Here is a 16,155-nt window from a genome sequence, read left to right on the forward strand (position 1 = left end):
ATATTTTGTCGTACCTTCAGAGCTTTGGTTCGTTTTGATCTAGTCCCTAGACTTTTAAAATGTTCGTCTTGATTTATGTACTTTTCAAAAGTGGTCATTTCGATCCCTATTTGCAAAAGCTTAAAACAAATCCTACACATAACGAAAACCCTTTAATAAAAATAAATTAAGGGATCAAAATGGTCACTTTTTAAAAATACATTGATCGCCCCCGAATGACAGTTCAGTTGGTAAGAACTTGGAGTCTCTTGGCCATAATACCAATGAAGTCTCAAGTTCGAACTTTCTGATGAGCTTAATATAAAAAAATTTTGATATCTCCCATATCCGGGTCTAAATGAGTATTTTAAAATTACATAAACTAGAATGAACTAAAGTTGAAAGTATATAGACCAAAATAGTATTGTACGATGTTCTGTTCCCCTTTGGCGTAGGAGGGTGTTGGAGGGTAGATGTGTGGTGTGACCTTTGGTATTTTGGTGGGTTTTCCAGGAATCCGAATCTCAGAATCAGAAGGAAATCATGTGCATTTTTGGAGTTGTCATTTCGGTTCAAAGTTTTGGTGTACTTTGCGCAGCCGCAGCTTTTTTTCTTTCTTTTTTCTTTGAAAATACTTCTCTATAACCATACATAGCCTTTCCCTCTTCCAGCTTTGAAGATGCATTCTCACCCACAAACACCAACCCTCTTTGCCTTTGCCTTTGCCTTTTGTTGTCTAAGGCCAAATGCCTCTTCTAGGACCAAGTTATGTTTGATGGGTGTTTCCATTTGTAGTTTTCTCACGTTACTTTTCAGAAAAACAAACAAAAATTGTCGATTACGTCCTTAGATTTCAAAATCGTGCAATCCAACCACTCCCGCAGGTCGAAGTCATCTATTGTTATTAAATCACCCTCCGTTTGTGGACTTGAAAATTGCACAAGACCCAACAAGCAGTAACACAGAACTTCCTACTCTTATACTATGTTAAATCGTCAATCGACCCAGAGATTAAGTTGATGAGTTATAGTCAATTTAATATTTTAATGCACGTCGGCCCCCTACTTGATGCTGCCCCCACCCTCTCCATTGATTTTGGAACAAACTTATTAATGGATCGAAAGAGAGGGTGCAGCATGCAGGGTAGGGGTAGGCGAGTAGGTGAACAACGAGAGGGAGAAATAATTTCAGATTTGGAAAAGAGAGAGGTGCGATGATAAAGCGAGCGGTTGCAAGCTCAGTGGAAAAGGAAAGGAGGTGAGGGTGAGTGGACAATGAGAGGAGTTTATTTTTCCGTAACTAGACCTGTATCTCCAACCAAAAAATCGCGTGTTTGAACTTGAACTTCCACTCCCACATATTGTGTACTAAAAAGAATGTAAGTTTCGGTAGGTGCGAGTTTTTGCAATGTGTAAAATCAACAAATTCGTACTTTAGATACTGTGGGATAACTATACTTTCATGTAATAATCATAAGCAAAGAGTTAAAGAGGGAATGAGTTCAAACTATGATGGTAAGATTTAATATCCTACGAGTTACCTTGTCAACTAAATGTAGTAGGATCAGACAGTTGATCCGTGATTAGTCGAGGTACGCGCAAGTTGGTCCGAACACACGGATATATAAAAAAATATATATATTAATCATAAGTTTAGTTTTAAACTTTATAAGTATAATGAAAGGAAAAGATATAGAAATTCAGATCTACGCATTAGAGCGAGAGAGCCGCGGTGGAAATTGGGAGGCAATTTTTCTTTAGAATTTTTCTACCTTTCTTTTTTAAAGCCACAATTAGTCCAAACCCTAATTTTGCACTGTATATGTGGATTTTAGGTGGTAGCCAACTCGATTTCTGTGATCTAACTAGGGATGTTCATTTTTCCTATGGGACTCCATGCTCGGGAGAACCCGCCTAAATGGGATGGGAAATCCCCGTTTAAATTATCCATAGAGCGGGTAGGGAAAAGTTTTTTCCCCATCACCTAAATGGGGATGGGGACGGGGAATCCATTCCCCATCCCAGTTCCCCCTTCCCCGTTCCTTCTCGCATTTTCTTTAAAATATATATATACTAAAAAAATCTTATTACTCCTTCCGTAACCATATAAATAAAGTTTTTATCGTAAATTAAAAGATAAACGGGGAAAAAATCCCCACGGGAAACCCGATCCCCGCAAAATTTTGTGGGGAATTTCGCGGGGATGGAGAGTTAAATGGGGGGCGAGGATGGGACGGGGAAGCCTTCCCCGTCCCCGTCCCACCCTACCCCACCCCATGAACATCCCTAGATCTGACGCAATATTTAAAGGTAAAGCTAATTTTAAAGTACATCATAAAATTGTTACTTTTAAAAGTTGATAGACGAAATCGTTACTTTAACGAAAATTCAATAACTAAATGTGTTTTTTAACTTTTTTTTTCTCTAAAATTTTTTAATATCTTTTAAGTTTTTAGTTGTCTACAAATTTTGTCTCACACCCTTTAAAATTTATTTCTCTAATATGTTTGTTCACTCTCTAACTTTTCTCTCTTTAAACTTTTGTCACATTATCTCTTTAAACTTCAAATATTAATCATTCAAAATCACCTTTAATTATACAAGAATCATTTAAAAAGGTGTGAAACAAAATGTTAAAATAATTATATAAAAAGATTTTTCATAAAATCAATTATCATTAAATTTCTTTTGTCAAAATCGCGCGTTCTAAAATCTCAAACGTGTATAATTCCATTGAATTTCAATCCAAGGTTGGACCGGGCTTGATGAATCTAATGCTCCTTGTAAATCCCGACCCAACATTCATACGAAACGTAGACCGAGATTCATCGGCCTTCATGAATCTTTTGGCTCGAGATACTTGTGAATCTCAGTCCAAGTTTTTCAAATATCCAAAGGGATGGACTATAGAAAATTTACCTCGAGTGTGATTCAGGTACGGTTCAAAGTTCGGAGTTAAAAGGAAAATCATCCCTCCTCTCTTTCAGTAGGTGTGCCAAATATTGCAGGGTGAGGGAGAAAAAATTACTATTATTATTTATTTATTCATTTATTTTGGTATGATTTGGTGTCCAAATTTCCACGAGGTTGGTTTTGCTCATATTTCTAGAGAGGAATAATATTTGGCCAAAAGGGAGTACTCTCTGTTGTCACCTTTCTCCTCTTTGGGACTCTTGTTTCCCATCTTGGCTCTTATCCATATTGAATGGTGGCCAAGTTTCAAATGTAACCTAAATGGTTCATTCTCTTTAGTGAAATATTCTGGTTTGGATTTCATTTCAAAACTAATTAATCGAGATAGAGTAGCCCATGATGACGTCAAGAAGGTGAATCTTGACTGGGTGCTCATTTGAGCTTCTTAGATACCATATCAATATTCATAGAGTTCTATCTGAAAATTTATTGGCCATGAGAGAAATAACTCATTTATCTTGTAAAACTTGTTAGGTTCATTTTATCCATATGTACTAAATGTGATCTTTTTCAGAATAGAAATTGTCTGAGGACCATGAAATTTGGCACCAACCAGAACAACTAGAAGTTCTGCAGCTGCAACCACAATGGTAGCAGCACAACAACAGATGATCAGAACTCCCCCGTCGTCGTCGAAGACAGTCACTCAAGTGACAATGCTGAAGAGAAGGTTTAATTTGCAGGTACAATCTTGAAAGCACAGCGACAACTTTTTGCACCACCTACGATTGAAGAACAAAGACAAGCGTTGCAAGAAGCTTTAGAGGAGGTGGAGCGAAGTGTGGAGGTGGAAGATAATCATAAAGATTTGGAGTGCCTTCGTGGATTTCTAATACCTTCTTATGGTAGATTCCTCGATGTCATGCACTACTGTGATTTATATTTGAAGAATTAGTTATAACTTATTTTATTTCTATAATTAATGAGCTTCAACAATGTACAAACTCTTATTATTATTTAATGTTATTCATTTATTGGAATGGGCTAGATGATGAGAATGCTAAGATTGTGTTAACATAGTTGGGATTATCCGGTGCATCTACTCATTTTCCTATCACCAATAAATTCTTTTTTGTTTTGTTTTTATTTTTATATAGTTTGATTATTGATGTATCAATAAATTTTGTTTTGTTTTGATTGTTATATATCCAATGATATACATCATATTATCTCAAATTTATAAACTAATCAATGTTACATTAGCATTCTGTCAGGGACAGTAACATAAGTTCGAGTGTAGGGATATTTTAAACTATTTTATAAAAATCAGTCAAACTGTCAGTTTTTTAAACTTTGAGACCAAATTATAGAAATATATCCTCCAACTCAATGACTAAAAAGTGTATTTTATCGTATATAATTTAATTGAAGAAGTTTGTTTTTTTAATGTAAATGTAATGTATAAATATAGCATAAATTTATTTATAAGCGTCAATTGAGTAGATTGATTTATTAAAATTATAAAGTTAAAAATAAAAATAAATAAAATATATGAAGAAAAAATGAAGGGCATAACTATTAAGAGATGATTTCTTCGACATGAGAATATATTGGAAACCCGTGTTTCAAAAGGACATCCAAAACACATGTCTCCCGGATGAACATCTTAGAGATGTCTACAATTTTGCAAAACAAAGTAGGAATCCAAATGTCTGTCAAATGAGAATTTTGAATTCTCACAAAATAAACGACCCTTTAGATGAGTAAAAAATTATCATTTAAGCATCCTATGGAGTGAGACGAGGGAAATTTTTTCTGTGACTTAAATAGAGACGTTGAATATGTTTATGTTGTGACACTTTTTTATATTGATAATTTGAATTGTGAAATTTAAATTTTATAATTTGTTGTTTTATGAGTTATGAAACATTCTTACAAAAATTAATAATTTTTCATTCATAATAGGGAGTTTTGTGAGAATTCAAAGAGTGAGATTCTTAATTGAGATTTAAGGATAATAAATCACCACCCGTCCGGGCTTTTTCTTCTTTTTTTTTTTTTTGAGAAAATCATAATTTATACTATAATTAATAAATTTTTAAAATAAATTAAACCATTAAAAACCTATATAATTTATTTATTTTAAGCCTTCGAATTCCATCTCAAATGTATAAATTATTAGAGGTAGCGTGGAGAAGAAAGATAGATACTCATTCGAACTCATTTTATATTATTACTATAATACATTTTTTAAAAATCTTAAACCTAAATACATGTATATAAAATTTACAAGACATTATTGTGATATTTACGTTTCTCTTCCTAGTTGTCCGGCCTGTGGTAAATATCTAATTCACTACTTCGGGTATTAGCACTATAGCTGGCATTTATGTGTATTGATAATTTGAATTTTGAAATTAAAATTTTAAATTTGTATACGAATTATGAAACATTCAATAAATTTACTAAATTTTCCTAAAAATAGAAATTCTTGTGGGAATTTAAAATATGGAAATTCTCGTAAAGAATCAACATTTAATTGAGATTTAAAAAAATAAACGAAGAATAATTCCCGATCTGTCCAGGATGTTTTGGTGAGGGGTTAGGAAAAAAATAAAAATTTGTTAAAATAAATCAAACCGTTAAAGCTCTTTTTTTTTTTAATTTTATTTTAACGTTGGAATTTAATGTCAAATGTATAAAGTAAAGCTGGCGTGGGAAATTAGAATGAGACAAAAAAAAACTTTTTGGGTTGTTATTTTTTGCAATTTCCGGAGAAATTAGTTATATGAAATAAAATTTTAAGCAGGCTTCGGTTCGCCATTCATTCAAACGCCATCCCGTGGCATTCTCTCGAGCGCTCCCGGTTTTCTTCCGCGCACGTAAGTTCTTCTTCGCTCTTCCAATTCTCAGTTTGATTAATGATTTGATTTTTAAGTTTCTTGCTTATGCATAATGCATTGCAGTCATTTTCTATGTTGATTCTCGACCTCGCGTGATTAATATTACATAGTCGAGTCTTGTTATTGTCATTGTTGATATGACCTCTTAGATCTGAGTTGCTTTTTTTGTTTTTTGATTTGTTACGAATTGTCTTGATTTTCGTTAGCAAATAGCGTTCTCCTCAATTGAAAAATTACGCTTAGTTGATACATTGCGTGTTATAATCAATAATCATCAACTTTTGCAGATGTTGTTCTCTCATTGCGGTTTAGTATTTCGAGCCAAGTGGAACGTAATTCTGGTTGTTCCTTTCTATATGCTTTTTTTTGTTTTTTTTTGAGATTTAATTTTACTTCTGCTAGTGCTCTTGAAGAAATTATCTATTCATTGAGTTTTTGAGTTGGTGGACCTCTTGTTGTTACTCTTTGTTGAAAAAGAAACTTCCAGCCTTCCTGTAATACTTGGAGAAAAGATGTCTGGATACTTCAGATTGCTTTATGAAAGAAGCGTTAAGTCTAGTGAAGAAGACGCACTCGCTGCAATTGTGCCATTATTGAAACTTCTGTGCCTAACAGTAATTGGATTAGTTCTTGCCCACCCAAAGACAAAGGTCATCCCAAGAGCGACGTTTAAGCTGCTTAGCAAGCTTGTTTTTGCCCTGTTCTTGCCCTGCTTGATTTTTACTGAACTTGGCCGAAGTATCACGCTCGAGAATCTGTCTCAGTGGTGGTTTATCCCAATAAATGTCCTACTCAGCACGGGCATCGGTTGTGTTCTTGGGTATTTGGTGGTTATTATATGTCATCCACCCCCTCAGTTAAATAGATTGACTGTCATCATGACAGCATTTGGTAATACTGGAAATCTCCCTCTTGCAATTGTGGGGTCAGTTTGTCACACTGGAGACAACCCTTTTGGACAACATTGTCACTCCAGTGGGGTGGCCTATGTATCACTTGCCCAATGGGTTTCTGTGATTCTTGCCTATACCTTCGTTTATCACATGATGGAACCTCCACTGGATTGTTGTGAGATTGTAGATGAACGTATTGAGATGGAAGAAGAACAAGCTGATAACGATTTTAGCAGGCCTCTCCTTGTAGAAGCTGAATGGCCAGGAATTGAGGATAAAGAAACAGAACATTCTAAGACGCCTACCATTGCTAGAATTTTCAATAGCATTTCAAGTACATCGCAGAGCACTTCTACTGATATCGAACTCTCAGGAGGCTGTAGTACTGACAGTCCCAAATCCATCAACTGCTTGGCTCAGCCCGATGTAGTTAGGAGGATGAAGATTGTTGCTGAGCAAACTCCAATACAACACATCTTTCAACCCCCGACAATTGCTTCTCTAGTTACCATCATTATTGGGCTGATTCCACGACTGAAATCACTTTTCTTCGACTATGATGCCCCATTATCATTTGTTAAAGACAGCCTAGAAATTTTAGCCCGTGCAACAGTGCCTTCTGTGATGCTTGTTCTTGGGGGTATGCTTGCGGAGGGCCCAAACATATCAAAATTGAGCCATCAAACTACAATCAGTATAATCATAGCAAGGCTCTTGGTGCTTCCCCTGTTCGGAATCGGGATAGTCACCTTGGCTGATAAGCTGAATTTTCTTGTCTCTGGGGATCCAATGTTCAGGTTTGTGCTTCTGTTGCAATACACTACCCCAAGTGCTATTTTATTGGGAGCAATTGCCAGCTTGAGAGGATATGCAGTTAGGGAAGCTTCTGCACTTCTCTTCTGGCAACATATATTTGCTCTCTTCTCCCTTTCTGTATATATTATTATATACTTCAAGATAGTCGTATATGTTTGATGATTAAATGATTGATGTCTTGCTGCTGATGGCTGTTGAAAGCCTAATGATATTGGGTTGCACCACTCCTTATCATGTGCTTTTGTTCAAACAAAGCATCATTGTTTGTTTGTTTTTCCTTTTCCTCCCTTGTTGTATGTATTAGCTTAGTGAAGATTTGAATATTTAACTTTTAAAACAAATTCATTCATAATGGTGGACAACGACCTCCTTGAGTTTTACTCTATATAGAGACTCGAAAGAAAGAGAAGATTCCGTTGAGACTCGAGTCCCCGTGTAAGTTGATGGATTGCACAGTAAGAACTGTCAACTAATTTTGATAATCGTTCCGTTGGCAGAGCCTACAAAGAAGAAGGTTGTGATTATTTTTCATTCTCATTTCCATTATTTATCAAGTTTGTTTTATAGTATCCCAGACTTATTTTTCTTTCTTAGGTTGTGCGCAGGTCGCTGTAGTCCAAGATTACACTGTAAAGACTAGGAAGCTCTCAACTTTTAAACGTCACTCCTCTTTGTGAGTTTTTCCAGCTCCCCCAACATTTCTACAAACTCCTTTGCCGCTTGAGGTATTAAGATGAAACATTGAATATCTTTTTGTGATATTTTAGAATTAGATCTTTCCTGAGATCATAGAATATTGTTTTGGAATTGAAAGATCTGTTTTTTCAGCTCTCATCTTTTTCTACCTCCAAATTCTTTACTATTAGAACAGAGAAATGCATAAACAATGATATTTATTTGTTTTTCAAAGCTCTCAAAGTTTTGTTGATAGTCAACACAAAAATGGGTGTGGATCGGTAAGCATCTAAGTATTATTCTTTATTTTTAGACATTCAAATAACTCAGACAACCACAAAAACTGAAATAACCCATCCAATTTGAAATGCTTAATCTAAAATTGATTGAGTCAAGTTTTAGTTCTTTGAATAAAAAAACAACTTTAATTCATGACTAAATATCTAAAAAATGTTTATAATATTGTAAATATAATTGTTACATACTAGGAAGGATTTTCTGTGGGGCATGCTTTAGAGATAAGAAGAAAATTTTTATATATATATTTCCATAGATGAGCTCCAAATTGTCCATTGAAGAATGAAAACTGCCTGTTTGTTTTGAATTTTACAATGTCTTCCCATTTTTATGTTGATATTTATACACGTGAACATCATTTTTTAAATTATAATTGTTTTTATTTGTTTTTTAATGTGATTTGGTCCAAATTCTAATCCATTCATTCTAAAAGAGATTGCATTTTTGAATGGGGTCGAGTGATTCGAATTCATTACTTTTTTGTCATAAAAGTATATCAATTACCGATGAACTAAGTTGATTTTGTCCATATTTGGAAAACTGTTGATATATATGGAGTCTTTTCTTCAATATTTTATTTTAGAAAAAAAAAGTTACTGATTTAGTCCATAAACTCTTTTTATATGTGTCGTTTTTTAAAATGTTAGTTCATGAACTTTCAATTTTGTATGGATTTATTAGACACTAAATTAAAACTTCAAATATTTATAAGATACAATCAAGTTTTAGTATCTATCTCGCAAAATTTATGAGTTAAATTTGTAATTAAACCTAAAGAGAAGACAAGTAGATATGTTTAATGGTTATTTGATATTATATTTAAAATAATAAAAAAGAATGGTAATAATGTGAGATGAGAGAAAAATAAAGCAAAAGATAGGGATGTTGGTTGAGGGCATAAAGGCATTATACCAAGGAGTTGATAACAATAACAATGTCTATGTGTTGAGAATTGTAATGAAGGCAAATTACATGCCTTGTTTATTTGTTTGACCAATGTACAATTTTAATTTAAGATTGGCCCACGTATCTTCATTCTTATGATGAGACAATCCTATAAATAAAAAAAGAAAAAAAAATTATTTTAGTCGTAAATTTTAGTGGACAAGTATTCAAAATCACATCATCTTGAAATGCAATCAAATTTGTACTAAATAGTTAATAATAAGATTTAAATATTATTTTATAATGTATTTTAACTCTGTTTCATTATAGTATATGTATTAAATTTGAAGAAGTTTATCGGATGTGGTGTCGAATTGAAATTGTGATAAAAAAATGAAATAACCAAAATAAATCATTTAGAAGTATAAAAGTTAAAATAAAAATAAAAAATAGACTACGACATTAGAAAATACGATTTAAAAAATTAATTATCTCTACAAAAGATAGGGATAAAGTCTGGCACTTGATGGCGCCACCACGGGGTCAAAAGAAAAATTATCAAAGAGAAACGAAACTTCTCCATCTCATTTCCTTCCTTTTTCTCTTTGATAAAATATACTCCAAATTTTAGATAATTTCTATACTTTTGACTTTCTAAATTTTCCTCGTCTGCGTCCCAAAAATGATGGAATTTTGGAAACCACATTTTTATATATAAATAAGTAATAAAACTGGGGCATGAATGAAGTATATCCTTTTAAATTTATTTTTTCTTCTTGTTTTATAACTATAAAAGAAAGTTAAAATTAAAACTTATCACGAGTTAAAACTCTAGTTTTATTAAAATAGACCTTAGATTTAGATAAATGTTATCATTATCGTAATTTTTAAAAAAATTTCTAACCCGTCTACTGGTTTTCACGAAAAATAATATAGAAATCTCTAAAACCAAAAACGTACTAATTTCAATGAAATCAAACTTACACAAAATTAAATTTGATCGTTATGAAAATTGACCATAGAATAATTATGTCGAAATTTACGAATTAAAAAAAATTCATATCTATTGAGAATAGCGCAAAGAGTTACGTTGAGAGTAGTAGACTGAAGTTGTGAGAGTGTACCTTGTCTCTCATCTTATTTATAGAGGAGTCTTCTTGAATTGGTTCGAGTTCGAGTGGATTAGTTCAGATCTTGTCTAGTTGGGTGGTCCGACTCAAATGGCTTGGCCCGATTGCTTTCTTCACTTTTTTTTTTTTTTGAGAAAAGCTTTCTTCACCTTAATTGTTGAAAATTTGGTGGGTAATTTCACCCATAAATATATGTATATATATATATTTTTTTTTAATTCTATAATTCCGTATTAGGTATATATTTTATGATTTATTAAACTCATAGGAGAATACAAATTTTGTTTTTCTACGATTATGTAAATGGAAATTCATTAAGATAAAGTACTCAAAAAAAATCATTAAGATAAAAATTAATAAAAACTCCAACATTTACGATAAATTTAAATAAAAAAAATTAGGGTAAAATTAATAAAGAAGAACATCGGGGAATGAGCCGTCGATGGGGAATCTGGTGTCAATGGACAGTTTCTAGGGAAGCTCATTTCCCGCGCCGCGTCTTGTAATCTGTCAAAATTCCAAATTGTTGAAAGAGAGAGAGAAAAATCCGTCAAATTCTAAAATGCGAAGAAATTTTTGCTTTATTTTATGAAGTTCCTCGTTGATTCCTGATCCGATTCTTCCATTTCTATAAAATGGAGCCAATTGTTCCACTTTTTCCCCGAGAACCAAACAGAAATCATTATCAATAACCTCCTTCCTTCACACTTTCAATCCACTGGGGTTCGCGTGATCTGCCTCACTCTTCCCCAGACGGTAGCTCGATTCAGCTTTTTTTTCCCTTTTTGCTTCTGCTCTGTGTCTTCCTGTGATTGATTACGTTCGACTTTATTTGTTCATTTGTGTTTTTTGAATTCGCAAGGCCCCATGTTGCCCCCCTTTTGATTTAGGGGTGTCCTCACTTTTTCGAATTAGATTTTGAAGGTTTTTAAGTTCTCGGTTATGGCTATTCCTTACTACCGCCGATTCATTGGGTCGGAGAAATCCGCCATGGAAACCGGCATTGTGGTACCTTCTTCCGCACCATCTGGGCTTCTGGCTCCGCCAATGTCGCCGGGAATTCTGACCCAAGACGAATTGAAGAAGATTGCTGCTTACAAGGCCGTCGAATATGTCGAATCCGGCATGGTCCTTGGCCTTGGAACCGGCTCCACAGCCAGGCATGCCGTCGATCGAATCGGAGAGCTGTTACGCCAAGGCAAATTGAAGAACATTATAGGAATTCCCACTTCCAAAATGACTCACGAACAAGCCGTCTCCTTAGGAATCCCGCTCTCCGACCTTGATTCGCACCCAATCCTCGATCTCGCAATCGACGGCGCCGATGAAGTCGATCCTCATCTCAATCTGGTGAAGGGCCGAGGGGGCTCTCTCTTGAGGGAGAAAATGGTGGAGGGTGCTTGCAAGAAATTTGTTGTGATTGTAGACGAGTCGAAACTGGTTAAGTATGTGGGAGGCAGCGGGCTCGCCATGCCTGTAGAGATCGTGCCCTTCTGCTGGAACTTCACCGCCATGCGCCTGCAGAAGCTGTTTGAAGCTTCTGGTTGTGTTGCAAAACTCAGAACCTCAGGCGAAACTGGCGAACCATTCGTTACTGACAATGGAAATTACATCGTGGACTTGTATTTCAAGAAAGATATTGGGGATTTGAACGTTGCCAGTGATGAGATTTTGCGGCTTGCTGGTGTTGTTGAGCACGGGATGTTTCTTGGTATGGCCACCACTTTGATTGTTGCAGGTGAACTTGGGATCACCATCAAGAATAAGTAGTGAGAATCAGCAAGGTGGAGATTGTTTTAATGGCTCCTCAAATGGGTATACTCTGTTAGAACTTCTTTTCTTCCCCCCTTTCTCTTTTGGTTTCTTCAACTATCTTATCCTTGGGGGACCTTGATTGGTCATTACTGTAATAGGGGAGATTTATTGGTTCCTTAGTAGAACCAATTACTACACTTTTAGGAACTGGCCTCTCTGATGAACAACTTACTAAGAAGAGTTATAGATTAGCCTTTTTTTCTCTCTCTAATGAGCAGTCTCACTTGCTCTGGTCGTTGTTTCCCTTCTAATCTAATATATGCTTTCTTATCTCTTGAATGTTCCCGAATTTCTTTGCATCTTTCCCCATAGCTGGCTTGGAGTTCATGGTGGGATCTAGAACTTTGTCTTTGAACACATAAAATCTCTGCTTGTCATGTGTACAATTCCTTTAAGAGAGTTGATTGAGTTTGAAAATTTTTGGTTTGGTCATCGTTATCGCTGTTTGGAGTTTTCATTTGTGGATCGTTCTTGTGTTTGTGGTTGGCTCTGGCTGTATCCAACACTCTTTTGCTCTCTCTTTCTTCTCTCTAATTTCATTTGTTAATATGGTTAGTTTAGAGCTGGACTAAAGAGTTACCATTTGCCAATGCATTGTAGAGTAGGTAACTTTATTTTCTTACCCAATTTCTTGGGTTTGAATTTGACTCTCTACCATCCCACTCTTCTTTTTCAATGTACTCAATTTCTAATACAAAGTAGAAAACTTCTGATGAAGAATCAGGGATTGCCTTGTTAACACCCTTGTTTTGTGTGGAAGATTATGGAGTTATGAGTTGCAACCTTGTTTTGTATTCAGGGATTAACCCTTCTAAGAAGATTCTTGTTCTTGCAGCTGAAAATATTGCTCCATACTTCTACAGTACAGGAATTATATGCTTTGTTTATAAAGCAGGAATTATGTTCATGACTGTACATGATTTTTACTTGACAATATGCTTTGTTTATAAAGCAGCCATAGATTTTCCAGTCCCCGCCAGGTACCGAATGGAGATTCGTCTTCCGTTCGAACCCATCCCAAGATTTTGAACCGCTGGTTATACATTTTAGAAATGCAAGAATCTTCTGCCATGTTGAGTGATTTAACTCTTGCTTTGAATGGTTTATGCTTGCATACCCTCTCTTGTTTTCAATATCCTTTCAAGAATATGGTCTTCGTCATCTTCTTCGTGTAATCGTGTGGAACTGTGGTTCGAGTAAACTTTATTGGTTCCAAAAGTTAGTTCGCTTAAGTGAAGCAACTCTGTATGGAGCATCTTTATATATGAGGTTAGATACTCGCCATATCGGGTTAAGTGCTTAGTTTCTTTGCTGTGTCTTGATTTTATCTTTTGCTGTTGCCGATAAAAACTCAGAATTTCTATCAGCATTCTCCACTTTCCAGCTCTGAATACTCTGAATTGGTTCTGAATCAGATAAGTTTCTTAACCGATAATCTTTTCCTCCCAATGCTTATGGAGTCCGAGATTGTAATCGATGCAGGACATGCGTAAACCGAGTGCTTTGATGTGAACTTTCTTCCGGAATAGTTGTTCTGTAGGCGTCTGAAAGAAAATGGGAGACATAATTTAGTCTGTTTTGCTGTGCATTTTGTTAATTAATAACATCTTCAGGAGACGAAACAAGCTGTGTTTGGGGAGAACACATGTCCTCTGCAGCTTGCATTCGGAGCATCATCGACATTTGTATGAAATGTCGTCGAGTTTGCGATTTAAAATCTCTGAACCTAAGTTCTCTCTTCAAAGTTGCATAAAATCAATGTATTTGATTTCTCTTCTAAAGTTGTGCAGGGTGACAATGACATGACATTAAGTTGCAAATGCTTACACGATGCACCATCCTCCTTAATCACATCGGGACAGGAACACACTTGTCTCGATTTTGGTTGTCACACTCTCCCCCACTTTAATTTGTCGTTAACTCAATGATGTCTCTTTCTTCAAGTTGTGGCTACCCGTTGTTCACGTTCCAGATGTTTATACTTCGAATCTTCACTTTGATCTTGATTCTATTTTAGTTTCAAATTAGAATAATAGGAAAATTTATGGCATTAAAATCAAAGATGAAGATTATTCTGTGAATTCAATAAACCCTAAACCCTACTTGACAAAAAACACTTCATCCATTAAATCTGTCTGCTGTACTGAACGAGTTCTGATTTTTTTTTTCTTTTCCTTCATATTTTATTTGAATAGTTATTGATTCGTACAAAATATATATATGTATATATCGTTAAATTACAAATTTGATTTGTATGGTTTGCGCAAAGTTTGAATTTGGTTCTTATGATTTTAGAAGTTGCAATTTTAGTTTTAATCCAGTCTCTATGGTTTTGAAGATTTCAATTTGGTTTCTATGATTAATGTAAACCTCGTAAATCATTTGTGTCGTGTGTGTCTATATATATATATATTCTCACTCGTTACTGATTTTCAGATAAAAAGCCAGAGGAATCTGCATCCCTTTAAAGAGACAACTGGGCCTGAATGATAAGCTTGGGAACCAAGAATCTTCAGTTATGGGCCCATTTTCTTCTGTCTGAGGCATAATGACAACACTGCATCCTGGGCCCATTTCCATCAATTTTAGGATTTTATTTTTCCCTTTTTTTTCACACAGCAAAGCAAACCCCCAAAATAGCAATAAATACTTGAAGTATTATTGCAAAATTATTGTTCCTAAAATGAATATGATATCGAACTACTATTATTAGTTCAGTATACGAAGGCATATTAATAGATTCTTAAAAAGCCGACTTTAGCATAATTCAACTGTTAAAACAAAAAAAATCTTATGTTGTACTCATGGAAAAATTAACAAGATCTTAAAAAATAATAATAATAATAATTCTTTCACTGAAAAAAAAAATCATGAACATCCCTAATTTCTGGTTATCGTCATATCAAATATATTTTTTAAAAAAAGTTAATAAAAAGGGGCCAAACGGGTACAGACGAAAGTGAAGTTTTTATGGGTATTTTTCTATTGCGTTTTAAAATTTTAATAGATATATTAATCAATAATCGAATTGATTATATATTTTTGTAAAAAAGAATGATCATATACCATATGTAAATAAATTTAAATTTATATTCTTATATTATATTGGTTGAACTCGTTATTTATTTGTTAGGTTACCATTTCATTTTTTGTTTTCTGTTTTTCAAAATTATGCTAATTTGCTCACCATGTTTTTAAGTATACTTTTACTTTTTAATAACAAAAGTATAAACAACTTCTTTTAGTTTCGAAGTTTTGGTTTGAGTTTTAAAATCGTTCTTTTTATTAGATAAAAATGGTTTTTAATATATAACAAAACTGAGATGAAAGTAGTTATCTAATTACCACCTCAAACCAAATTTTCAAAAACCAAAAACAAAATAATTATAAAACATGGCTTATTGATTTGTACTTTAATAATACTATTTTATGCAACAAACTCCATAAAATAGAATTTCTTTATATATATAAAAAAATAAATAAATAAAAAGGTTTTTTCCCCTTTTTTTTTATTGTCCTTTTCCTCTGGATTGGATGGTTACCCTTTTAATGATAAATTGGTTTCTATTGTCAAAAAGTTTGGATTGGGACCCACACACTCTCACAGTTGCCTCCCTTTTATGCTTTCCAAATTTTTGATTGCTACTTAAAAGTCTCACTTGGAAAATGTTTTCACATTGGCCCCACTTTTTATAACAAAATAAAATCATACCCCTAAAACTAGACAATTGAAAAGATTTCTTGTTTGGTAAAAATGCTATATTTGCACATATACCCAAAAATCCCACTTGCTTAGAAACCCTCAAATATAAGGAATTGTTATAATAACCCAACCTCAATTCACCATTCA

General features: G+C 34.1%; 2 protein-coding genes across 3 annotated transcripts; both read left to right on the top strand.

Moving 5' to 3' along the window:
• The first annotated feature begins 5,701 nt into the window (after positions 1 to 5,701).
• Positions 5,702 to 8,442, top strand: LOC111018630 (protein PIN-LIKES 2). 2 transcript variants are annotated; one of them, XM_088116969.1, is made up of 3 exons: positions 5,702 to 5,773; positions 6,082 to 8,017; positions 8,109 to 8,442. In XM_088116969.1, the coding sequence occupies exon 2, from the start codon at positions 6,307 to 6,309 to the stop codon at positions 7,660 to 7,662; it is 1,356 nt and encodes a 451-aa protein (XP_087973095.1). In that variant the 5' UTR covers positions 5,702 to 5,773; positions 6,082 to 6,306; the 3' UTR covers positions 7,663 to 8,017; positions 8,109 to 8,442. The 2 variants fall into 2 exon arrangements, with proteins under 2 accessions (XP_087973095.1, XP_022150493.1); XM_022294801.2 differs by having other exon boundaries at positions 8,098 to 8,440.
• Positions 8,443 to 10,921: 2,479 nt separating this feature from the next.
• On the top strand, positions 10,922 to 12,584 carry LOC111018741 (putative ribose-5-phosphate isomerase 2). Its single transcript, XM_022294971.2, has one exon. The coding sequence runs from the start codon at positions 11,433 to 11,435 to the stop codon at positions 12,258 to 12,260; it is 828 nt and encodes a 275-aa protein (XP_022150663.1). The 5' UTR covers positions 10,922 to 11,432; the 3' UTR covers positions 12,261 to 12,584.
• Positions 12,585 to 16,155: the final 3,571 nt, after the last annotated feature.

The sequence above is a fragment of the Momordica charantia genome (assembly GCF_013281855.1).
Source record: "Momordica charantia cultivar OHB3-1 chromosome 9 unlocalized genomic scaffold, Mcharantia_2.0 BLBB01000009.1, whole genome shotgun sequence".
NCBI lineage: Eukaryota > Viridiplantae > Streptophyta > Magnoliopsida > Cucurbitales > Cucurbitaceae > Momordica > Momordica charantia.

Bases quoted from the DNA above. Each gene is read 5' to 3' on its own strand.
- LOC111018630 (XM_088116969.1), top strand. From the start codon at position 6,307: ATGTCTGGATACTTCAGATTGCTTTATGAAAGAAGCGTTAAGTCTAGT.
- LOC111018741 (XM_022294971.2), top strand. From the start codon at position 11,433: ATGGCTATTCCTTACTACCGCCGATTCATTGGGTCGGAGAAATCCGCC.